At 53.3% G+C, this 21794-nt stretch overlaps 1 protein-coding gene across 1 annotated transcript in view; it reads left to right on the top strand.

Annotated features, from left to right (window-relative positions):
* UNC13A (unc-13 homolog A) overlaps window positions 1-16723 on the top strand; it is a 62771-nt gene extending 46048 nt beyond the window's left edge. The window contains exons 36-44 of the mRNA XM_081815312.1: window positions 1371-1409; window positions 2552-2581; window positions 3982-4038; window positions 4413-4493; window positions 5420-5567; window positions 6585-6641; window positions 9458-9550; window positions 10260-10419; window positions 11925-16723. Coding sequence (XP_081671438.1) covers window positions 1371-1409; window positions 2552-2581; window positions 3982-4038; window positions 4413-4493; window positions 5420-5567; window positions 6585-6641; window positions 9458-9550; window positions 10260-10419; window positions 11925-12225 — 966 coding nt within the window. The 3' untranslated portion in view covers window positions 12226-16723. The remainder of the gene's footprint in view (window positions 1-1370; window positions 1410-2551; window positions 2582-3981; window positions 4039-4412; window positions 4494-5419; window positions 5568-6584; window positions 6642-9457; window positions 9551-10259; window positions 10420-11924) is intronic.
* The last annotated feature ends 5071 nt before the right edge of the window (window positions 16724-21794 follow it).

The raw sequence follows: 21794 nt of genomic DNA, 5'->3' as shown, positions 1-21794 counted from the left end.
AGAGGAGGTGCCTGCCGGCTCCCAAACCCCAAACCCTGAGCCCAGCACCTTCACATCTGACCTCATCCTTTAGTTGGAATTCACCCTTACTCCCATGCTCAGACTCCACCAGGATTATTTGTCTCTCCCCGAAGCTAGAAGGAGGTTAAAAGTCAACGGAGTTCCTCTAACCTCCCCTCTGGGCTCTGAACTGTTAGCAGCCACCCAAAATACAGGCCCTTACCACCCGGGTCCCCCTACTCAGCTGTTCAGCGCCGACCCCCCCCCACCCCTGCCTTCCCACTCCCACCACAGGACCACGTGAATCCCAGACACACACCCAGGCACCCAGGTGGGAGACAGCATTTGTGACTTTGGTGTCAGGCAGACTTGGCGTCAAATCCCAGCCCAGCCACACTCTCTGTGACCTTGGGAATTCACTTCACCTCCCAATCTCCATTTCCTTGTCTGGAAAAAGGAGTTAACTGCAGTAACCCTCAGAGAGTTGTGAGAACCAAATGGGATGATGCAATAAAGTGCTCATCTTTATGACTACCTGAGGCAGTGCTCACTAAATTAGAGCTAATATTGTTGCTGGTGGTGGTAATAGGTAAACACATAGTAGGATAGAGATCAATAAAACCACTTCAGAGTCCCCCTTTGTGGACAAGACAGGTTATTATAAGATTTCACCTGTCAAAAGTTCACAAGTGCTCATCTCATTTCTTGATGGCTGCAGTCTGGGTCTTTGGCTGTAAGCACTTGGTGGCAGCATACCCAACAGCAGACAATGCGTTTGTGGGCAAGGAGCTAAAGGGATTCACATTTATTGATGATGCGTTGTATGCTAGACTTCATAGCTGCTCTTACAGCCCACCTTCATGACAACCCTTTGAGTGAGGTAGATATTATTATTCCCATTTTGCAGATGAGGAAAGCTGATGCTCAAGGAAGAGGAGTCACTTGCTCAAGGCCACATAGTAAACATATGCCAGAGTCAGGTTTCAAATTCAGGTCTGTCTGAATTTGGAGCCCGTTTGATTTCCTGTTGACCCAAGAAACAAGATCCTCATATATACAGTAAACATAAATGAATTATATTTTGGCAGTGACTTCTCTTCTTTCTCTCTGGCTCTGTATTTCTATTTCTCCTCTCTCTCTTTGCTGTCTCTCTGACTCTCATAGCTTTTAAGAATTGGTCATTAAGAAAAAAAAAAAAAAGAATTGGTCATTAAGGTACGCACACTTTCCCCCCTGCAACCCAGCCATCAGCCCCCTGTGCAGTATAGATGTCCTTTACCTCCTGTCCCCATGAGTACATGTGTGATCACCCTGGGTTCCCACCTCACATGGCTTGCCAGGTTGATCACCCTGTGACATTGTCTCTGCAGGGCAACCTCTTGAGAAAACATGGCAAGGGATTAGAAAAGGTAATGAGGGCCTCATCTGTGCTGAGGTCCTGAGCTCTGGTGTCTGGGTGTGTGTATGCATGTGTGTGTTCATGTGCATGGGTAGGAAGGTCAAATGGGGATCACAGGTAAAGGCAGGTGTCCTAACCAAGTCCCACAAAACCAGAAATCAGAGATGAGTTGATTCTCCAGGGACATGGCTTGGAGTGTGTGTGCCCGTGTGAGCAAACATGTGTACAAACAGCTCCCACCCTCTCATAACAAAACCCATAGTGCTTATCTCAGCCCTGGGCTCAGCTGAATTCTGTGGCTTTGAGAAGGGCCCAGACACTGACTGGACCACTGCCCTGGACGGAGATGTGTGTTGTTTATCATGTAGATTTTGTTGTTGTTGTTCTAATGGGTGTTTGTTGTAAGGAGATGGGCGCTGTGGCAACATATGAACAGTTGCCCTTGCTGTGCATTCATGCAGGAACTAGCATACCTGTGAGCACACAATTGGGGTCTCCGCTTCATGAACATGGGTTGTAGGGCTTCCCTACTCGCTCATCCAGCCCTTTGGGGGGGCACATTCAATTTTCCAATCACCATGTACATGTAAGTGCATCCATGTGGGGGTGAGTGTGTGAGTTTATGTGTGTGATTGTGCACACATGTGCAAGTGTTTAGGAGTGCATGTGTATATTTTAGTGTGTGAGTTCTGTGTGTATGTGTGCTGATCCAGGTGTGTGTGCGTGTAAACTTTCTGCACTTGCGTGGATGTACTTGGGTGTGTGTCTCTACATTGAGGGAACTTGTGATACCTATAAGTACACTTCTTTTAGAGTCAGGCCTGCTGGGAAAAGTCTTGGAGGTTGGGGGAGGAGAGAAACCCAAGCCCTTTCTCTTCTCTCCCCCTCCGCAAGGTACCCCATCCCTAGGCAGGCTGTCCCCAGGTGATGGGCTGGTTGTAGCCTCCTGGCAGTCCGGAGTCTGGCCGGAGTCCCCAGTGGGAGACAAGGGAAGGTGCCTAGCTGGGGAGGGGGCTCAGTGTTAGACTCAGGACCTGGGGGGCAGCTTGTGGGTTGGGGAGCGGGACTGTGCTTTGAGGGGGCAGGGAAGCCCCAGTGAACATCCTCCCAATAGCCACCCAAACTCTGACCTCCGCCTGATTCTCTCCACAGGGCAGGGTGAAATTGCCAAGCCACTCAGATGTAAGACCAGCCTCTCACTGTCTGTCTGGCTCCCACCCCCCACCCCCTCCCCACCCTGTGCCTCCTTCCATCTCTGTGGTCCGTGCCGTCTGGGGGCGCACTGTGAACCCATCTGTGGTCTCTTCTTCCTTTGTTTGTCTGGTTTGCTTGTGAGGGGTGGTGGGTGGGAGGGAGGCAGGAGGGGAGGAGGGTGTGGCAGGGGAAACCAAGGACCAGACAGCTGGGCTCTTAAGTAGCTGTGCCTCAGGACAGCCTCAGGGAATCACAGACAAGGAATCAAAAGAGTAGCAACAGCCAGGATGATAGTAACAATATTAGTAGCTGCAGGATAACCAGCTCCCACTGGCCAGCTGGTAGACCATCATCAATGTGATTCCAAGCATCCCAGCTGTAAATGGCCCTCCTTCCCGCCTAGCCCTGCTCAGGACCCCAGACCACCCCAGGGCCCAGTAAATGCAGGACCTCATTGATACTTAGGCCTACCGCATCCCCTAAGCTAGTGTAGGTGCCCCTGTTAACCAGGGAAGGAAACTGAGCCCCAGAAAAGTCCAAGGACATGCCTCAGGTCACCCAGCACAGTGATTGGAGGAGGCAGGACTCGTGGCTTCCAGGCCGACCATTGCCCCCAGCACTGCTCATGACCTTGAGACCAGATGATAAGATAATAAGAGTGTACATTGAACAAAGACATATTTAGCCCCAGCTAAACCATGAAGTGGATATTATTTTCCCCAACTGGATGGGAAAGCTGAGGTTCAGAGAGGTTAAGTGACTTGCCCAGGGCCACACAGCAGAGCTGGGATTTGAACCCAGGCCCACCCGGCTCATTGGAGCCATAACCAGGATGCCATCTTGCTGGTGTCTGTTTTGGGTGGGGTGGGGGATGGGTACTGAGGTGTGTGTTGGTGGGGAGGATTCTTCCTTTTATAAGGTCAGACTAACAGCCACCCAGATGACTGGGGAAATTCTCCCACAGAGGCATTGGGCCCCGGGAGTGGTGGGGTCACCAGAGCCCATCCCATAGTTTTCTTAAAACCCCCTGACTTTGGGTTGGTAAGCCTGCCCCATACCGATAAACACCATCTGGGGCTTCCTACACCCATGGCTCCTCACTGCCCACTCTCTTTCTTCTCTGTCCCACAAACCTGGGGTCCTGGTGGAGGTGAGAGGGTGGGTAGTGTGCCCACACTGGGATTTGCAGGGACAAAGTCACCACCTCCTCCTCAGCTCTTCCTGAGGGGGAGCTCCAGACCTCTGCCCCAGGGACACAACCCTTGCCCTGCCCAGAGCCTCTGGACAAGAACCAAGATGGTGTCCAGGGCTAGGGTGTCAGTAGGGCTGTGGGGATTGGACTGGAGGACCCCCACCCTCACCTCGGCTGTGACTGTTGTTACCTGCAGGGAACCCAGATGATCTTCAATGCAGCCAAAGAGCTGGGTCAGCTGTCTAAACTCAAGGTGAGGCCAAGAGCGGAGGGCAGGAGATTGGGGTGGAGAAGCTTCCTAGGGGGAAGGTCCCAGAATGGTGATGTGTCAAGAGACAGAAACCCTACTCAGACTGATTTAAGCACAATTTATTTGCTCCAGTGTGTTGGAAAGATCTGCAAAATTCAGCTTCAGATACAGCTTGATCAAGGATACGAATCATTTATTCAACAAATATTGAGCACGTGCTGTGTGCCGGTCACATGCTAGGTACCAGGGACACAATGATGAAAAGACAGACCCACTACCCAACTCATCAGAGTTTTACAGGGATGAGGCCCATAGACAGGCAGATCCCTAAGGTGGGGCCTGCTCTGCCCATCTGAGCCCTCTCTCCATCCATCCAGGACCACATGGTACGGGAAGAAGCCAAGAGCTTGACCCCAAAGCAGTGTGCAGTAGTCGAACTGGCCCTGGACACCATCAAGGTGAGAGGTCCCACCCCTGTCCCATCCCAGGCAGAGAGTGTGACTGGTGTAGACATGGACCTAAGCTCGAACCCACCTTACTTCATTCAATTTATAAACACTCCCTGATGACTCTTCTGTCAGTTCCAGGCTGGCTGATGGCAGGGCCCTGAGGAGCCCTAGATTCAGGGGGCCAGCCAGATACAGACAGCCCCAGCTCTGTGGGGTCAGGGCAGGGTAGAAGGAAGGCTGGGAGCTGGGGGAGCCCAGGGAAGGAGAAGCGAGGGCTTTTGGAAAGAAGGCATGTGGGAGGTGGGTCTTGAGGAATGCATAGGAGTTTGCAAGGCAAAGCAAACAAAGCATTCTAGGCAGAGGACCAGCCCATGCAAGAACTCGATGAAAGGGACCATGGTCTCCATGAAATGAAAACTACTTTGAAGGAAATTTTTGCCAAAATAATTATAGTGAAATAGGGTTGGCAACATATTAAGGAGAGTGGTCAAGGAAAGCTCTTTGAGATCTTAACCAAAGGAGGACAAGGAGCTAGTCATGGCAAAATAAGGTGTTTGAAGTTGCGGGGCGGGGGGGTTGGGGGGGCGTCCCACCAGCGAGCACAGTAAGTGCAAAGACCCTGAGGCACGTACATTCTAGGGAAGACGTTTTGAGAGAAGGCTGGGAGGTTGCAGGGTTGGGGCCACAAAGGGCTTGAGGAGAGGCGAGAAGCATGGGTATTATTTTGAGAGTGCTGGAAGCCCACCGGCGGGTTTGGGGCAGGGTTGGAGGTGGGGGAGTAGCAGAGCTCGACTTGGGTGTTTTGAAGCACACCCCCCCACACCCCTCCCCCGCCCCCGTCATCCAACACATAACCACTGGAGGGCAGCGGGGTTGGGGAGGGGGTATTGGGGCTGCCTAACTAATTTCACCTCTCCCCACCTTGTCCTGCACAGCAATACTTCCACGCAGGTGGCGTGGGCCTCAAGAAGACCTTCCTGGAGAAGAGCCCAGACCTGCAGTCCCTGCGCTATGCCCTGTCCCTCTACACGCAGGCCACGGACCTGCTCATCAAGACCTTCGTGCAGACGCAAGCGGCCCAGGGTAAGCGGCGGCCTGCTAGCGTGGCAACCCAGCCCCTAGCCTGTGAGGCTGCCACTGACTCACCTCCTCTGTGACGTCATGGGCCGGGGCAATTGACAGCTCCCGGGAGCTCCTAAGCTCCGTGATGGCGCGCGGCCAATGAGTGAACGACTACTGGGGGGGCGGGACCTCTAACGTCATTGGGCCAGGAGGTGATTGGCATCTCCTGGGAGAATCTGACAACACGGGGCCAGTAGGTGATTGAAAGCTGTGGGGCGGGACCTCTTTTAAGGCAAGACTAGGGAGTGATTGAAAGCTCCTAGGGACGGGACTTGGAAGTTCTGGATCCAGGGAGTGGTTGACAGCTCTGGGCGGGGCGGGCCTATGACGTCATGCGGCAAAGGAATGATTGACAGCCCCAGGGATGGGAGGGACCCCGACCTGGAGGAGTGGACGGAGAGGGAGTTTCCATTTCTCAAATTCTGTCTTTCTCTGTCTCTTCTCTTGCCTCTGTCTCCTGTCCCTCTCTGAGTTCACACACAGCAGCTGGGGCTGGGGAGAGCAGGACTCCTCCCTGGGGAACCGCCTCCAATTCAAAACTGGCCCTAAGAAAAGGGAGAGAAGTTTGGCGGCTGACCCAGCCTTAGTTCTGGCAATGCGGTGGGAGGGAGAGCGGCCATCAAGCCAGAAGCTGGGGGGAGGGGAGCGGCCTCCTTTCCCCCTCGCCCTCCCCCCCCCCGTCAGCCCAGGGCCTAGGGCCCTCCCTGGGCGTCGGGCCTCCGTGCTCAGCCTCGTGCCCAGTCCAAGCTGCTGCTTTTGGTGTCCCTGGTGTCCCCCCGGAGCGGGAGGCTGTCTGTCCGTCCGTCTGCAGCTGACGTTTCTCTCTCTCTTGTTTCTCCTCCCTCTCACTCGCTGCCCCCTCTCCGCGCCTCCCCTGCTCCCCGCCACACACACTCGCCCTCCATCCTCGCCTCTCACTCGCTCGTCTCTCCCCCCACCCCTCCCTTCCCTCCTTTCTCCACCTTCCCCCGTGATTAGTCCATGGTGGAAAAGGGACTAGGTTTACCCTTAGTGAAGACATTTATCCTGAGAAGGGTACGTGCCTCCGCCGCCCGCCCGCCCGCCCGCGCCCGGTGCCCGGTGCCTGCGCCCCTCCCGGCCCCGGCTAGTAAAAGGCCCGTCCTTCCGCCTCCCCTGCCTGCTGGGCCCCGCCCAGGCCGGCCCAGCTGTGGGGGTCTAGGTGGACGAGGGGGAAGGACGGCTTGCTGGTTCCACGCAGGGACGGAGAAGCGATTCGAGTCGGAATCCGCTTCTTCCTAGGTGCATCTCTTAAGCCAGATCCCGGGTACCCCGGACAGCGCCTGCACGGTTAATAGTGGGCTCAGATCCCAGTGGGCTCCGATCCCAGCTCCGCCACTCTGGCGGCTGGGCGCCTGCGGGAGCATCTCGCCTCCCTGAGTCTCAGCTTTCCCATCTGTAAAATGGGAACAGTCAAGGGCCCTAATTCATAAGATTATTTTTAGGATTAGATGAATTAAATTTAGAGCAGTTCCCGACCTGTAATACATGTAGTAGATCCCAGGAAATGTTTGTTGTTACTATTATTATTATTATTATTATTATTATTATTATTATTATTACTGGTGTCATTCTTCCAAGCATAGAAAACTAAGTTTTCAGGCTCTAACTCTGAGCCAGCGCTTGTGCCAAGAAGCATTTCTCAGGGATTCTTGAAAAGATTTCTCCCACTTGCCCCACAGGGCGGTCCATCATTCCATAGATGAGGAAGCTGAGTCTCAAAGGAGATTAAGCCACTTGCCCAAGGAACCTTCCCCTACAGGGGGCCAGGGACTTGGGGAGGGGTGGGATTGGGGTAAGCACAGAGAGGCCCGGGAAAGACCCTTCCCCTTGGAGCCAGCAAACCACGGGATGGGGGCGCCCAGCATTGCCCTCCTCCCCCTTCTTACTAGCTTTGGCCATGGTCTGACCCCTCACCCCACCCACCACTGTCCAACTCCCCCCCTGGCACCCTCAGTCTGGCCCGGATTGAGCTTGCTGTGAAGCATCAGCCTTGGGGTGGGGGGAGGTGAGGCTGAGCATGTGACTGGTTGGGGGGAGGGGGGAGCCGGAGCCTGAGATGACAAGGAAGGTGGCCTGGGGTGGGCAGCAAGGATGGGGGGGTGCACGCCCCAGTAGTGGGGTGATGGGAGGTCTCCAGGCCTCTCTGTCCCCTGAGCCTCAGTCACTTCCCACCCAGTGCCAGGTAACCCGGATTAACCTTGGACACCCACCCCGGACTCTCCCCCTTCCTCCCCCCATGCATGGGGTGCTCAAGGTGTGGGGAGCTTCCTGAGGGGCAGGGGAGGAACCTGGTGGGGGTGCTGGCGGTCACAGGTCCCCAGGCCCCACAGGATGCCCTTTTCAGAACCACAGAGAGAGGGACAAGGACAAAGCTTTTAAGCTGCCCCTTCAATGACCCCACCAGAACCAATCAATCAGGGCATTGTGGTGGCCACAAACAGAGGCACACCTTAGCCAGACTCAAGCAGACTAGGGAATTTATGGGCCTGGAACTGAAAGATTAAGGGCTGTGTTGACATCAGTAATAGCTGGATCCAGAGTCTCCGACAATGTTATTGGTCATTGGTCTCTGTTGAGACATCTGTGATGTAGGCTTTCCCCTCATTGGGTAGCCAGCCTTGCCAGCTTAGCCCCAGACTCTTTCCTCAGGGTTACAGCCAAAGTCCCAGGGCTAACTCTGATTGGCCCAGCATGGGTCACATGACCATTCCTGAGCCAATCACTGCAATTATGGGCAGGGAATGCTCTGATTGGGCAGCCTTGGTTCATTTCGCGATACCTGAAGTGCAAGATGGAGCCACGAGGTCTGAGGTGGGCTTGGGGGCCATTTCTCAATCTCAAGAAACTTGAGATCCTCTACTGAAAGAGGAATAGCAGTGGGGCAGGGAAAATAAAGATATCCCTACAAGCTGTCCCTTCAGAAGAAGTGAGGACTCTGGGTCAGGTTATCACTGTTTTGGAGAAACAGTGAGGAAGCCCGTGTGGCCAGAGCAGAGTGAGTGAGGGTGAGCGTGGACAGAGGTGAGGCAGGAGAGGTAATAGCAAGGACACATTGGTAGGACATTGCAGGTCACAAAAAGGACTTTGATTATTTCAGAGGGAGATGGAAGCCATGGAAGTGTTTTAAGCAGAGGAGGGAAGTGTGCTAACCTAATAGGATTTCTCTGGCTGGTGTATGGAGAGAGGCTGAGAGGATTCCAGAGACAGGGTGGGGACGACTGCAATAGTCCAGGCATGTGATGATGGAGGACAGAACAGGATGGAGCTAAGGAGGTGGGTCAGATTCTGGATGTATTTTGAAGGTAGAGTCAGTAGGATTTTCTAGTGTGTGAGTACTTCGAGAGGGAGTGGAGACAAAGAAGGGAGTCCCAACAGTTTGACAATTGAAAGAGAAGGAGGAAGTGACAAAAGAGGGTGAGAAGGAGCGGCTGGCATGTAGGATGATAACCTGAAGGGTGTGGCATTGGGGCAACCAAGAGGAGAAAATGAGACCCAAGGAAGCCAGGGTGAGTACGATGGTGTGTAAGATGAAGACTGAGTTTTGACAGCATGGCAATCAGTGGAATGAGAAAAATGGGGGGGCAGATGCTTTAAGCTCAGAGAAGTTAAGAGAGCTGCCTGAGATCACACAGCAAGGTAGTGAAAGGCCTGAACCCAGCATTCTTGGCTTCCTAATGTGGCTTGCCATCACATCCCCACCCTCACTGCCACCCTGTCAGGGCTGATGACCTGGTGCCGCCAGCACATGGTGGGTGGGAAGCAGTCCAGGTCCCTTAGAGTGGGTGGGAAGAATGGAGCTCATGCCAAGCATCCTCCCCTACCCCGCCCAGGCTCGGGTGTGGAAGACCCTGTGGGTGAAGTGTCAGTCCACGTTGAGCTCTTCACTCATCCAGGAACTGGGGAACACAAGGTCACTGTGAAAGGTGAGTAGTCTGAGTTGGGAGGGGGAGTGCCTTCGCCAGGATTCACTAGGTCCTATGACAGAAACCAAACTCAAACTAGCTTAAGCAAGAAAAGCATTTTTCATTAAAAAAAAAAAGTTTTCATAAAACTGAAAATTGTAGAAATAAATCATCTTCAGGCATGGCTGGATCCAGGGGCCCAGTGTTATGGGACTTAATTCCACCTTCTCCATCTCTCAGCTCTGCCTTGCTTTTGTTGGCTTTTTTTTTTTTAATTAGAACACAGATTGAGCTGTTTTAACCAAGGCCTAAAATAACAGTGGCTTAAACAAGATAGAATGAAATTTTCTCTGAGGTAACCAAGGACAAACAGCCCAGAGCTGACATTGGAGGCTTCACAGATTTGGGGACCCCTGCCATCTTTTGTTGCACTTTCATCCCTAATATGTTTTCCTCCTCTATATGGTACCAAAAAACTCAGTACCCACCAGCATCCCAGCCTGCAGCTAGAAGGAGAAAGTTTAGGGCATTCTCCCTGCCTTTTAAGCCACAACCTGAAAGTTGTACACATCCCTTTCTTTCACTGAAATTTCATTGACTGGAACTTAGTCATATAGCCACACTTAGCTATAGGAACATTCTGGGAAATGTACTCTTTCAGACAGGCTTTGAAACCACAGCTGCGTATTTAGGGGACCCTGACAGTCTTACCCTCTACTTCCCCTAACAGTCGTGGCTGCCAATGACCTCAAGTGGCAGACTTCTGGCATTTTCCGGCCATTCATCGAGGTCAACATCATTGGGCCCCAGCTCAGTGACAAGAAACGAAAATTTGCAACCAAATCCAAGAACAACAGCTGGGCCCCCAAGTACAACGAGAGCTTCCAGTTGTGAGTCTAAGGATGGTTTGGGGAGCATGGGGAGGGGACATCTGCTGGATGAGCCTCAGGGTCCACTAGAAGAGGGATGACTGGTAGGCCAGTGATTCCTGGGCACAGGAATGAGAAGGGGCACATCCTAGGTGAGGGCACTGGGAAGGAAGGCACCTTAGTGCAGGAATGACATTTGAGGGGATGGGGGTAACCACTTTGGGAGACAGGCAGTTCCCAGCGGAGGGAGTGAATGTAATATAACATGTTGAGGAAGGCTTGTGAAGAGGAGGGCAAGTCTGGGCAGAGGGCGCATGTTGGGCACAGCCATTTCTGGGGCTGGAGACTCAGGTCTGGTTAAGGGCCATGAGAGGTCATGATGGGGCAAGGGTGAGGGTCTCAAGGGCATGGGGGGCAGGTCTCCTGGAGTCAGCAGTGAGCCTTGTCAGGGCTGTCGGGGCAGCTTTGGAGGAGTCACCGGTAGAGGACAGGAGTGGAGTGTGATCCAGGGCATTGGGATGCCTGTCAAGTGGGTGACGGTGTGGTCACATCCAGATGGGGCTTCCTGGTGAGCATAATCAGAAGCATTCGGGGTCCAGAGGGGCAGATCACTTAGGGAACACAAATAAATCTGATCAGGGTATTACTTGGGGTGGGCAGATATTTGGCTCAGGTGCAAACCTCACTTGAGCAGGATCATGTTGGGGGTGTTCTTGGGGGACAGAAGTGCAGAGGGGTAAGGGGGCATCAGAGCTAGGGAGAGGACAAGAGGGCTCTTGATCAGAGGATTTTGGAGTGGTAGGACACCTGATGCAATGCTTGGGAGCAGGGGCTTGGTCTCCTTGCGGGGCAGATGTCTCCTGGAATGGGCAGTAGTACTTGAGGGCTAAGAGTACAGTCAAGGAGGGTGTTTCTGGGGAGCGGTGTGGGCGTGGCCCATCAGGGCAGGTCCCCTGGGGGCAGAGGCCCAGCGTTGGGGACCTAGCTTGGGGGTAGGGGGAGGCATGCTGGAATGTGTTGGGGGTCACTCATGGTGAAGGCACGAGGGCAGGTCGTGTGGAGAGAGCACCTTAGGAGTAAGAGGGGTGGGCTAGGGAGTATGGGAGAGGGGCCACGTCAAGGAGAAAACTTGGGTTCAGGTGGGAGCCCGGTAAAGGGGCTTCTGGGTGCGATATCTGGGACAGGGTGGTGGGAGCAGCAGCTCAGCTGGCCAAAGGTGTGGGCGCAGATACCGCGGGGTGGAAGCATGGTCTAGCCACGGGGTCATGGGGGAGTGTCACCTGGGTGGGGACGTGGTTTGGCCCGGGGCTTGGGAGTAGGATGGTGGGGGTGTTGTCGGTTAGAGGTGGGGTGGGGAAAGAAGGGAGGAAGGAGAGACAGGACAGAGATATTACTGGGGAACAGGGGTGAGTGTGTGTCAGGAAATGTGGGCGTGGCCCGGCGCGGAGGCGGGGTCAACGGTAGGGGCGTGGGAGCCCGGCAGGCGGGGCTCTCCTCACGCCCCGCCCCGCCCCCCTCCCCCGCAGCACGCTGAGCGCCGACGCGGGCCCGGAGTGCTACGAGCTGCAGGTGTGCGTCAAGGACTACTGCTTCGCGCGCGAAGACCGCACGGTGGGGCTGGCCGTACTGCAGCTGCGGGAGCTGGCCCAGCGCGGGAGCGCCGCCTGCTGGCTGCCACTGGGCCGCCGCATCCATATGGACGACACGGGCCTCACGGTGCTGCGCATCCTGTCACAGCGCAGCAATGACGAGGTGGCTAAAGAGTTCGTCAAGCTCAAGTCCGACACGCGCTCCGCCGAGGAAGGCGGTGCCGCGCCTGCGCCCTAGCGCGGGGCACGCGGGCGTGCAGCACTGCGCCTGCGCACGGGGCGGGGCGACGTCTGCGCGCTGGGACCTCCCAGAGGGCGAGTCTCCGGGCTCTGTGCAGAGGGCTGGCTGCGCCTGCGCCCTTGACTTAGCTCACCCCTCTAGGGAATTGTGAAAGGACGACGCCCCGCCCCCTCAAGAGGCCACGCCCTAGGGCGCGATGAAGGAAGAAGCCACATCCCCTACTAGAAGCCAAGTCCCCAGCGCCTAGGAGACATTTTGAGCTGGGATGGGAGGGAGTCCCGCCCCCTATGGAGGAGGCCAGATCCTGGGGCTCTGGTACGGGGAGGCCCTGCCTCCTGTCCCCTGGAAAAGCCATAAGATGGGTCCCCAAGCCCTGGGACCCAAGACCAATTGCCAAGTATGGAACTCTCAGCTTCCTCGAGGGGCGGGCTTCCTGGAGGGCCCCCTGGGGTGGCCTAGGGGTTGGAGGCACTAGGATGCTTGTTGGAGGGCCCAGGTTGGACCAGAGTGTCTTTTCGTGTTTGTGCAAAAAATAAACAGGGAGGGAGGGGAGGATGGGATTTCAAAAGCACATGCGCTCTCGGGCGCCCAAACCCAGGGGGCCAAGTGGACGGCTCTGAAGCACCCGCGCTGCCCCCACTTCCTTATGGGGGTTTGCCTCTCCTTTCCCCCAGCATACTCCATCCTCATATAGAGTTCAACCCACCCATTTAACAGATGGCAAAACTGAGAGCCAGAGAGCTGCTTGAGACTTTGCTGAAGGTCCCAGTGCCACACCCTCTCCCCGCTCCCTTTGGCCTGTGTGCCCCATCTAAGGGTGGGCTGAGATCGGATGACCCGACACAGCTCCCCATTGCTGCTAACCCCCTCAGGGGAACTCCCCCAATCCTTACAAGGGATGGGGGTTCTGGGCCAAGGCCCCCACTGCCCCCCTCCCATGTCTGGCTGCCAAGCAAAACCCCTGTCCTCTGCCCTTTCCACTGGGAACCTATGGGGAGATTCCCTGAGAACTCTAGATCTCCCACCAAAAAAAGAGTGAGGATTTGCGATTCCCTGGACCCAGGCACACCTTGAACCCCTTCTTCCTCTTCCAGAATTCTCCAGGTAGGCAAGAAAGAGACCAGAAACTCTAGGTGTGTGTGTATGTGTGTGTGTAAATATACAAACATGCTTGGAGCTTAGTCTCCAAAATCTCATTCATTCATTCAAACACCAGAGGTGGGGCCTCTACCTGCCTGAAGCTCTTCCTCCAGGAGGTAATAGTGGGGCAATCTGGTCAGAGTCAAGTTTCCCCATTGTAGTTCATGCAGGCAGAACCTTTTGGGAAAGTTTGTCCTGGCTTGTCTTTGCCCAGAATCTGCTTTTCCACGTTGGATGGGTGCTTTTGTGCCATTTTTTTCCCCCTGCCGGACTGACGAGTACAGGATTCTCTTGTACTAGAAAGAAATTAAAACAGGGGCCAGGTGAGGAGTAGCTGGGCTCCTGGAGTGGTGGGGGCTGTGTCAGACAGCACAGTGAGGGAGGGCTTTCTGAGGAGGTGAAAAAGGAGAAGGAACCACCGATTAGAGAGAAAAAGCTCCAGGTGGAGGGAACAGTAGGTGCAAAGGCTGAGGTGGGCAGGCTTGAAGCACAGCGAGGTCAAAGTGGCTGACGAGGGGGACAGCAGGGAGGAGGTGTTGATGTCAGGGAGACCTGCAGAGATGTCAGACCAGGCAGGGCCTTGTATGCTGCCCTGGGGAGTTTTTATTTTACGCTAAGAGACTTGGGGAACCCCAGGAAATTTTAAAGCTGAGGAGAGTCTGAAGGTCAGATTTCAAAATCTCCCTCTGGCCACCTCATGGAGAAAGGACCAGTGCAGTTTGGGGGAGAGACAAAGTGCTTTTGGGACACTGAAATTAATTCCTGGAAAGATTTTGGAGGGTACATTAAAAAGAAAAAACAAACCTACCCCTTAGATGAGCCTTGGGCCACACTGGGTAGAGTTGTCCCCATTGTGCACTGCCCAAGGGTTTGGCATGTCTAAGGAGGCCATGTGCAAATCCTAGGCATTGAGAGTTGTATGTTTATATTGATGGTTTCCTGGCAGGTGAACAAGTCTGGAAGAAATGGCACTGTTTTCTGAGTTACCTGGAGGTATTCTATGTCCCTTGAATTTAGGCAGGTTCGGGTGCCTGAAGGTTCTGAACCAGAGACTAGGATGCAAGTTCTGCTACAGGATGGTGGGGGAGGGGGCAGGGGCCAGGGGCAGGCTGGGAGGTGGCAAAGAGGGAGCCTAGAATCTCTATCACATGGACCGAGAGGGAGATTTTAAATTCAGACCATCCAAGGGGTAGGTGGGAGTGAGGTGGATAGATGATTCGGGTTGAGAACACCAGCAACACCCAAAGGGGAGGTAATACGACCGGGGGTGAGCCCTGAAAGATTTATGGATGACCAGCAGGGAAAGGGGAGCTGAGCTTCTGCCTGAGAGAGCCAACTTATTTCCCAAAAGAGTCCTTGGGAGTCTCTGGTCAAGGCCTGCCAGTGTGTGTGAGTGAGTGTGTGTGTGTGTGTGTGTGTATAAAGTTCCCCAGCGCCGGTCCAGGCACATGGAGGGAGCTTCAGGGAGTATTTGTTGAATGACTTTTTCTGACTCCCAGGCTAGAACTGTTTTGGAAATTTACTCCGTCTTCTTTCCCCAGAGAACTCCTATTTATCCCTCAAAACCCATCACAAATATCCTCACCTGTAGAAAACCCTCACTGCTCCTCCTCAGGACTTCCCCAGCCTCTGTCCCTCCCTTCTGTCCCTGATGCCGGGGGCTGGGGGGGGTGTCTGTGACAGGCTCTGTTTCCCCCAGACTGGGGTTTGAGGCCTCTTGATAGCCCCAAGTTCACTGAGCACAGACTGGGCACAGGGGAATGACAGGGAGGGTATGCCTAATAGAATTATGTCTTGGGGTGGGGGGTCCACATGCATGTCTGTCCATGTCTGTCCATACCAACCTTCCCCTCCCACATAGACCTGGGTACACAGAAGGTGCTCCAGCCAGACTGTGGCTGAGTCACAGGACACAGAGTGGAGAGAGGACAAGAGCAGACAAGGAGGAGACAGGAAAGGAGTCTCAGGGTCTGGAAGCCTTTGGAACTAGGAAGTTCCTGTATTGGAACAAGGCTCAGAGAGGAGCAGGGTTTTCCCCAAACCCACTCACCACCTCACCTGGGGTGCCTGAAGTTCTGAGCCCTGGTGGGGTCTCAGGGTTGTATTTGGACCTCATTTCATGCCAGGAACTGGCCCTAGATTTCCATGGTTCAGGGAAAGGATAAAAGTAGGGTTGGCCCGTGGGAGCAGGAGTGTGACATTGAGGGGCATCTTGGACAGAGCCGATCCCTTCTCCCTGTACCCCACCCGTCAAGAGGGACAGTGTCCCAGAGTAAGGACACAAAGAGAGAGGAAGAGGGAAGGATGGAGAGAGAGAGAAAGGGAGAAACTGGGAGGGTGAGATCATGCCCAGAGAGACCTTGAGGGTCTCTTGGGGGGACATAGAGTGATCTTGAGATGAAGAGGTGGGGAGAAAAGTTGGGGATCTAGAAGGAAGAGGAACCCACTGTTCTCTCTGGCTCTCACCAGTCCATCCTGGAAGGATTTATGTAAAACGAGCAGGTGCCTGGCCTCGACCTGCAATCCCTCTCGGGCTCCAGAGCCTGAAACCTCACCGTGCCCCCATCAGAGATGCAAAAAACTTAACACCCAACTAGAAATCTTTGGGACCTCAGAGACCTTTCTGTCCCCCACACCCTGCGCTGTTCATTTTGCAGATGGGGACACCGAGGGGCAGGACAGAGCAGGGACAGCCCAGAGTCGCCCCTAAACTCTGCTGCCCCAGTGGAGCAGGAGGGGAGCTCGCTGGGGGTTTGGTTCGGGTCATGACACCGTCTGCCCCCTGAACATCCTTTCCTAAGAATTGTCAAGGACCAAAGTCGTCTTCGCTGACACGTATTGCTTCTCTATTTGCCTTTTTTTTTTTTTAAAGAGAGAAATCAAGTTGACGGTGTCAAGTAAGACCTCCCCCATTCCCCGAGCCCTGCCTAACCACAGTGGCTCACTTGAGGCACAGGTCACAGGCAGAGGGTCCCCCCTGCCAATCCCCTGTGCATCCCAGGCCAAACAGCCAGGGGGACTCACCCCTGGCCCCGCCCCCCTGAGACCCCCAAACCCGGACACGCAGTTCAGGGAGGTTCTTCCTCCACACACCTTCTCTTAGCATGTGATTGCAAATGTGAAATCAAAATGCTCTTCGTTTGTTTGTTTTAATTCCATCCCGTTGGTCTGGCATCTGCACAGATGCCCCCATTTCTCTGTAAATATGTGACTTGGAACAAATGTTTAAAACCAACGAGAAGTCGTCATGAATGCATGGTGTTGAGATGTTTTGCACTATTCCGACTTTTTGGTCTCTGTAAAAATATTTTATTAACAGCAGACATTAAAAAAAGAAAAAGCACACAGCCTCAGACACATGGTGGCTTTCTTGCGTCCCCAAATATGCGAAAAACTCACATAGCCCTTAATACTCGCAGACGCTGTTGAACACACTTCCCACCCATGAACGCAACTCATGCACGACTAGCTTTGTAGAAGGAGAAGTGAGGCCCAGGGAGGGGAGATGCTGGAGGGCGGGGAGAGCCAGGATCTGAACCTAGGACATGGACCGCTGTTGCTCTTAGCTCAAACAAGTTGGGACACACACTCAACCTCCAGCCCCACGTTTGTCTGTTGTGTTTGGTTTTCCCCAGCTTAAGTAATAAAAATGTATTGAGAATTCCTGGAATGGTGGTTATTGCCTCCCAACCTGGAGGGAGGTTGCGAAATCACTGAGGGAAAGCACTCAGAAATCACGCTGTCCTGGGGCGCTTGGGTGGCTCCATCGGTTTGCCTTTGGCTCAAGTCATGATCCTGGAATCCTGGGATCGAGCCCCCCATTGGGCTCCCCACTCAGTAGGGAGTCTGCTTCTCCCTCTGCCCTTTACCTGGCTCATGCACGTGCTTGCTCGCTGACTCTCTCTCAAAATAAAATCTTTTTTAAAAGGTTTTATTTATCTATTTGTCAGAGAGAGAGAGAGCAAGCAGGGGGAGGGGCCAAGGGAGAAGCAGGCCCCCCGCTGAGCAAGGAGCCCAACATGGGACTCGATCCCAGGACCCCGGGATCATGACCTGAGCCGAAGGCAGACGGTTAACCGACTGAGCCACTCAGGTGTCCCTCTCTCAAATAAAATCTTAGGGCGCCTGGGTGGCTCAGTTGGTTAAGCGACTGCCTTCGGCTCAGGTCATGATCCTGGAGTCCCGGGATCGAGTCCCACATCAGGCTCCCTGCTTGGCAGGGAGTCTGCTTCTCCCTCTGACCCTCCTCCCTCTCATGCTCTCTGTCTCTCATTCTGTCTCTCTCTCAAATAAATAAATAAAATCTTTTAAAAAATAAATAAATAAATAAATAAAATAAAATCTTAAAGAAGAAGAAAAGAAAAAAGAAAGAAAGAAAGAAAGAAAAAGAAAGCAGAAAGAAAGAAAGAAAGAAAAAGAAAAAGGAAGGAAGGGAAGGAAAGGAAGGAAGGGAGAAAGGAAGGAAGGAAGAAAGAAAAAGAAAGAAATCACACTGTCCCCCAACACCTCTGGCCAACACAGGAAGGCGCAAAACCCTTCCCCCCAAAAATTGGTCAGGCTTTGTTCATCCAAGAAGTGTTGGGAGGACAGATGCATAAGGGACCATCACATGATACTGGGGGTGGGATGGGGGTGTGCTGGACCCCAAGCTGGCTCCTCAAAAACCAGGGGAGAAACAAAACTGCTTCTTCTCTGGGGGTGGAGTTCCTGGTCACCAGGCTCATTTCTTACCCTTGACAAGGCTGTCACTGTCCCAGGTAACACTTTCATCCTGTAGGTTCAGGACAACGTTGTCAGCAAGGCTGTCAGCAGTGAGACAGACATGGTTCTGTCCTGTGAATACCGTCTGGGAGATGTTCTGGGCTGCGGGATCTTGTGCAGTTTGATATAGCCAGGGTTCCTGCTCAGGGCTCCTCCAAGGTGAGCAGGCCGGGGCTAAGGGTCTCACCCCCTGGCTCCATTCTTACCTCCAGCCCTTCTCTGGGTCGTCAGTCCAAGGTTGTGCTCAGATAGTTCCTGTCCAGTCCCACTTTGGTCCCTACCTGTTTTGTTTTTTTTTTAATATAGCAGGTGAGAATCTCATTTCATAAACATGCAAAGAACAAAACCTCATTTTTCTACAGCTGAAGTTAATTTCTTTTTTTAAGATTTATTTATTTATTTGAGAGAAAGAGAGAGCACGAGCAAGAGGGGCAGAGGGAGAAGAAGAGAGAGTCTCAAGCAGACTCTGCACAGAGCCGGACATGGGGCTCAGTCCCATGACCCTGAAATCACAACCAGAGCCAAAACCAAGAGTCAGATGCTTAACTGACTTAGCCACTCAGGTGCCCCTACCGCTGAATTTAATTTCTGTTTTGAGCCCTCATCCCACCAGGGAGCAGAAATGGAATCTCACTCAGCTCAGGGTTTTCTCAGGGGAATTCAAGGACCCCCCCCCCCCCCACATACACACACCCCAAGATCTGGGGTGGTATCTACATTTAAATGGCTAGGGCAAGGACCATGAGATCCACCCCTGGGAATTGCTTCACTAAGTGCTCTTAGCTACAAAAAACAGCCAAAAGAATTAAAAGCAGGACCCAAAGTGGTTAAACCACGGGAGTTACCTATACCTAGAAATTCTCCTACGAATGCATCTTGCACGTGGGTAAGAAGGCTGGAAGCAGCCTCATGTCATGGGATTTGCACACAGGGGAATATTCTACGGCTGGGGAGAGGGACAAGCCAGGGCTGTGGGCAAGGTGTCAGAAGACGCAGCCCGCCACGGGCCTCGCACGCCCTTGCTGACCGTGCCAGGCTGCACAGCTGCTCTCTCCCGGAGACTGAGAAGTTTCCGGAGCTAGATGGGTGGGCTACACAGCGTGACTTCTGCGTGACTGCTCGCTCCCTGACCCAGGGGACTGGCTTATGTGCTGCTTGCTACCACAGGGGCTCAGCCCTTGGCCCCGTGTCCCTCAGCCTGTGGGCTCCGTCATGTCACCCGCAAAGCTTGGGAATGGAGGCTCACTCCGGCTGCTTGCTGTGCTTCGAGAACCAAATGGCCTGGCTCTGGATCCACCGAATCTCGTAGTCAACTCCACACCCGTGGGCAAGGGGCAGGTTGACGTCTGCCCTTCTCTCTGGAGCGAGGGAGGCTTTTCTCTGACAAAGTATGTGAATGAATGTTAGACGTGTGATGTTGACTGGGAAAAAGTAAGTCTTACACGTCTGCACAGGGCATGACCCATGTTGAGCAAGCCCAACAACCAGCTGCATATATTTACACACACAGAGATCTAGTTTCAGGATACATAAGTGTGATTAATTAAAAAAAAAATAAGCATAGGGGCGCCTGGGTGGCTCAGTTGGTTAAGCGTCTGCCTTCAGCTCAGGTCATGGTCCCAGGGTCCTAGGATTGGGCCCCGCACCGGACTCCCTGCTTGGCGGGAAGCCTGCTTCTCCCTCTCCCACTCCCCCTGCTTGTGTTCCCTCTCTCTGTGTCTCTGTCAAATAAATAAATAAAATCTTAAAAAAAAAAAAAAAGAGGGGCGCCTGGGTGGCTCAGTCATTGGGCGTCTGCCTTCGGCTCGGGTCATGATCCCAGGGTCCTGGGATCGAGCCCCGCGTCGGGCTCCCTGCTCTGCGGGAGGCCTGCTTCTCCCTCTCCCACTCCCCCTGCTTGTGTTCCTGCTCTCGCTGTCTCTCTCTCTCTGTCAAATAAATAAATAAAATCTTAAAAAAAAAAAAATAAGCACAACATTTAGGATTAAAAAATGGAGGATTCTACTTCATACCATCAAGATGGCTACTACTGAAAAACCCAGAAGGCAGCAAGCGCTGGGGATGTGGGGAAACTGGAACCCTCGCGTCCTGTTGGTGAGCGTGTAAAATGGTGCAGCCTTTGTGGAAAATGGGAGAGAGAGTCCTAAAGAGATTAAAGACAGAGGGGCGCCTGGGTGGCTCAGTCGGTTAAGCGACTGCCTTCGGCTCAGGTCATGATCCTGGAGTCCCGGGATCGAGTCCCGCATCGGGCTCCCTGCTCGGCAGGGAGTCTGCTTCTCCCTCTGACCCTCCTCCCTCTCATGCTCTCTGCCTTTCATTCTCTCTCTCAAATAAATAAAATCTTAAAAAAAAAAAAAGAGAGATTAAAGACAGAATTACCCTGTGACCCAGCAATTCCACTTCTGGGAATATCCTCCAAAGAATGGAAAGCAGGGTCTGGAAGAGATATTTGGACACCCATGTTCAGAGCAGCATGGTTTACAGTAGCCGAAACATGGAAGCAAGCCAGTGTCCATCAACAGATGAATGGGCCAGTGCAAGGCGGTTTATCCACACACTGGAAGATACTTCAGCCTTAAACAGGAAGGAGATTCTGACCCAGGCCACAACATGGGCGAATCTTGAGGACACTCTGCTGAGTGAAAGAAGCCGGACACCAAAGGACAAAGACTGTATGATCCCACTTGAGTAGCCAAATCCGTAGAGGCAGAAAGTAGGACGGTGGGTGGCGGGGGCTGGGGGAGGGGGAGCGGGAGTTTGTGTCTGATGGGGACAGAGTTCCAGTTTGGGAGGATAGAAATTTCTGGAGGTGGATGGTGGTGATAGCTACACAACACTGTGAATGTGCTAAGTGCCACAGGATTGTCCACTTGCATATGGCTAAGTTTATGTTATCCGAATTTCATCTCAATTTTAAAGATTAAACAGAAAAACAGGTGGCTGGACAGTCTCGGGCCAGAGTTTGCCAACCTCTAACCTAGTCCATTATTCAAACTCCCCCTCCTGCTTCTTTCTCCTCACCTCCCCTAACCTGCAGCTAAACTCCAGCACCATCCTCATGCTCACAACCCATCCTCCACTGTCCCTGAACCCCCAGCCTCAACCTCACCCTGTCCTCCTGCTCTCGCCCCCGCCCCTTAATCTACCCTAACCTCACTCCCCTTTCCCCACCCCTCTTCATCATGCTACCTGCCAACATGGCACGATCACCCAGGGAACGTAAACAAGATAAACAGTTTCCTGGAGGGTGTAACACAATTCTGTGATTCATGATCTGTGTGCGATTACATTTCATTACATAATTCATTATATTGCATGATAATTACTGTGTTCCTAATGCTACAATTACATATAATAGGTTCCACAATTATGCATCCTACAATTACACAACCATTCTTCCCATCACCATAAAGTACAGGAATAAACGAGGAGGAAGTGGTGGGTTGACATCAGAACCCGCCCCGATCCAACCTCTTTCTAGGCAGAGGCTGCAAAGCTGCAGCCAGGCTCACAGAGTTTCCCCGCAGCTGGGCACGTGCTCAGGTCCACCCACGGAGATGCCTGGGGGCATCTGGAAGGCAGAAGAGACCGGAGCTGTCTTGGTTTTTGCTTCCCCTGTTCACAGCCAGGCATAGAAACACCTGTTGTTCTGGAATCTGCATTCC

Source organism: Leptonychotes weddellii, chromosome 1, assembly GCF_054177405.1.
Source record: "Leptonychotes weddellii isolate Sample4059 chromosome 1, ASM5417740v2, whole genome shotgun sequence".
NCBI classification, from domain to species: domain Eukaryota; kingdom Metazoa; phylum Chordata; class Mammalia; order Carnivora; family Phocidae; genus Leptonychotes; species Leptonychotes weddellii.
The sequence above is the reverse complement of the archived record's forward strand: the minus strand, read 5'-3'. Positions and strand labels throughout refer to the sequence as shown.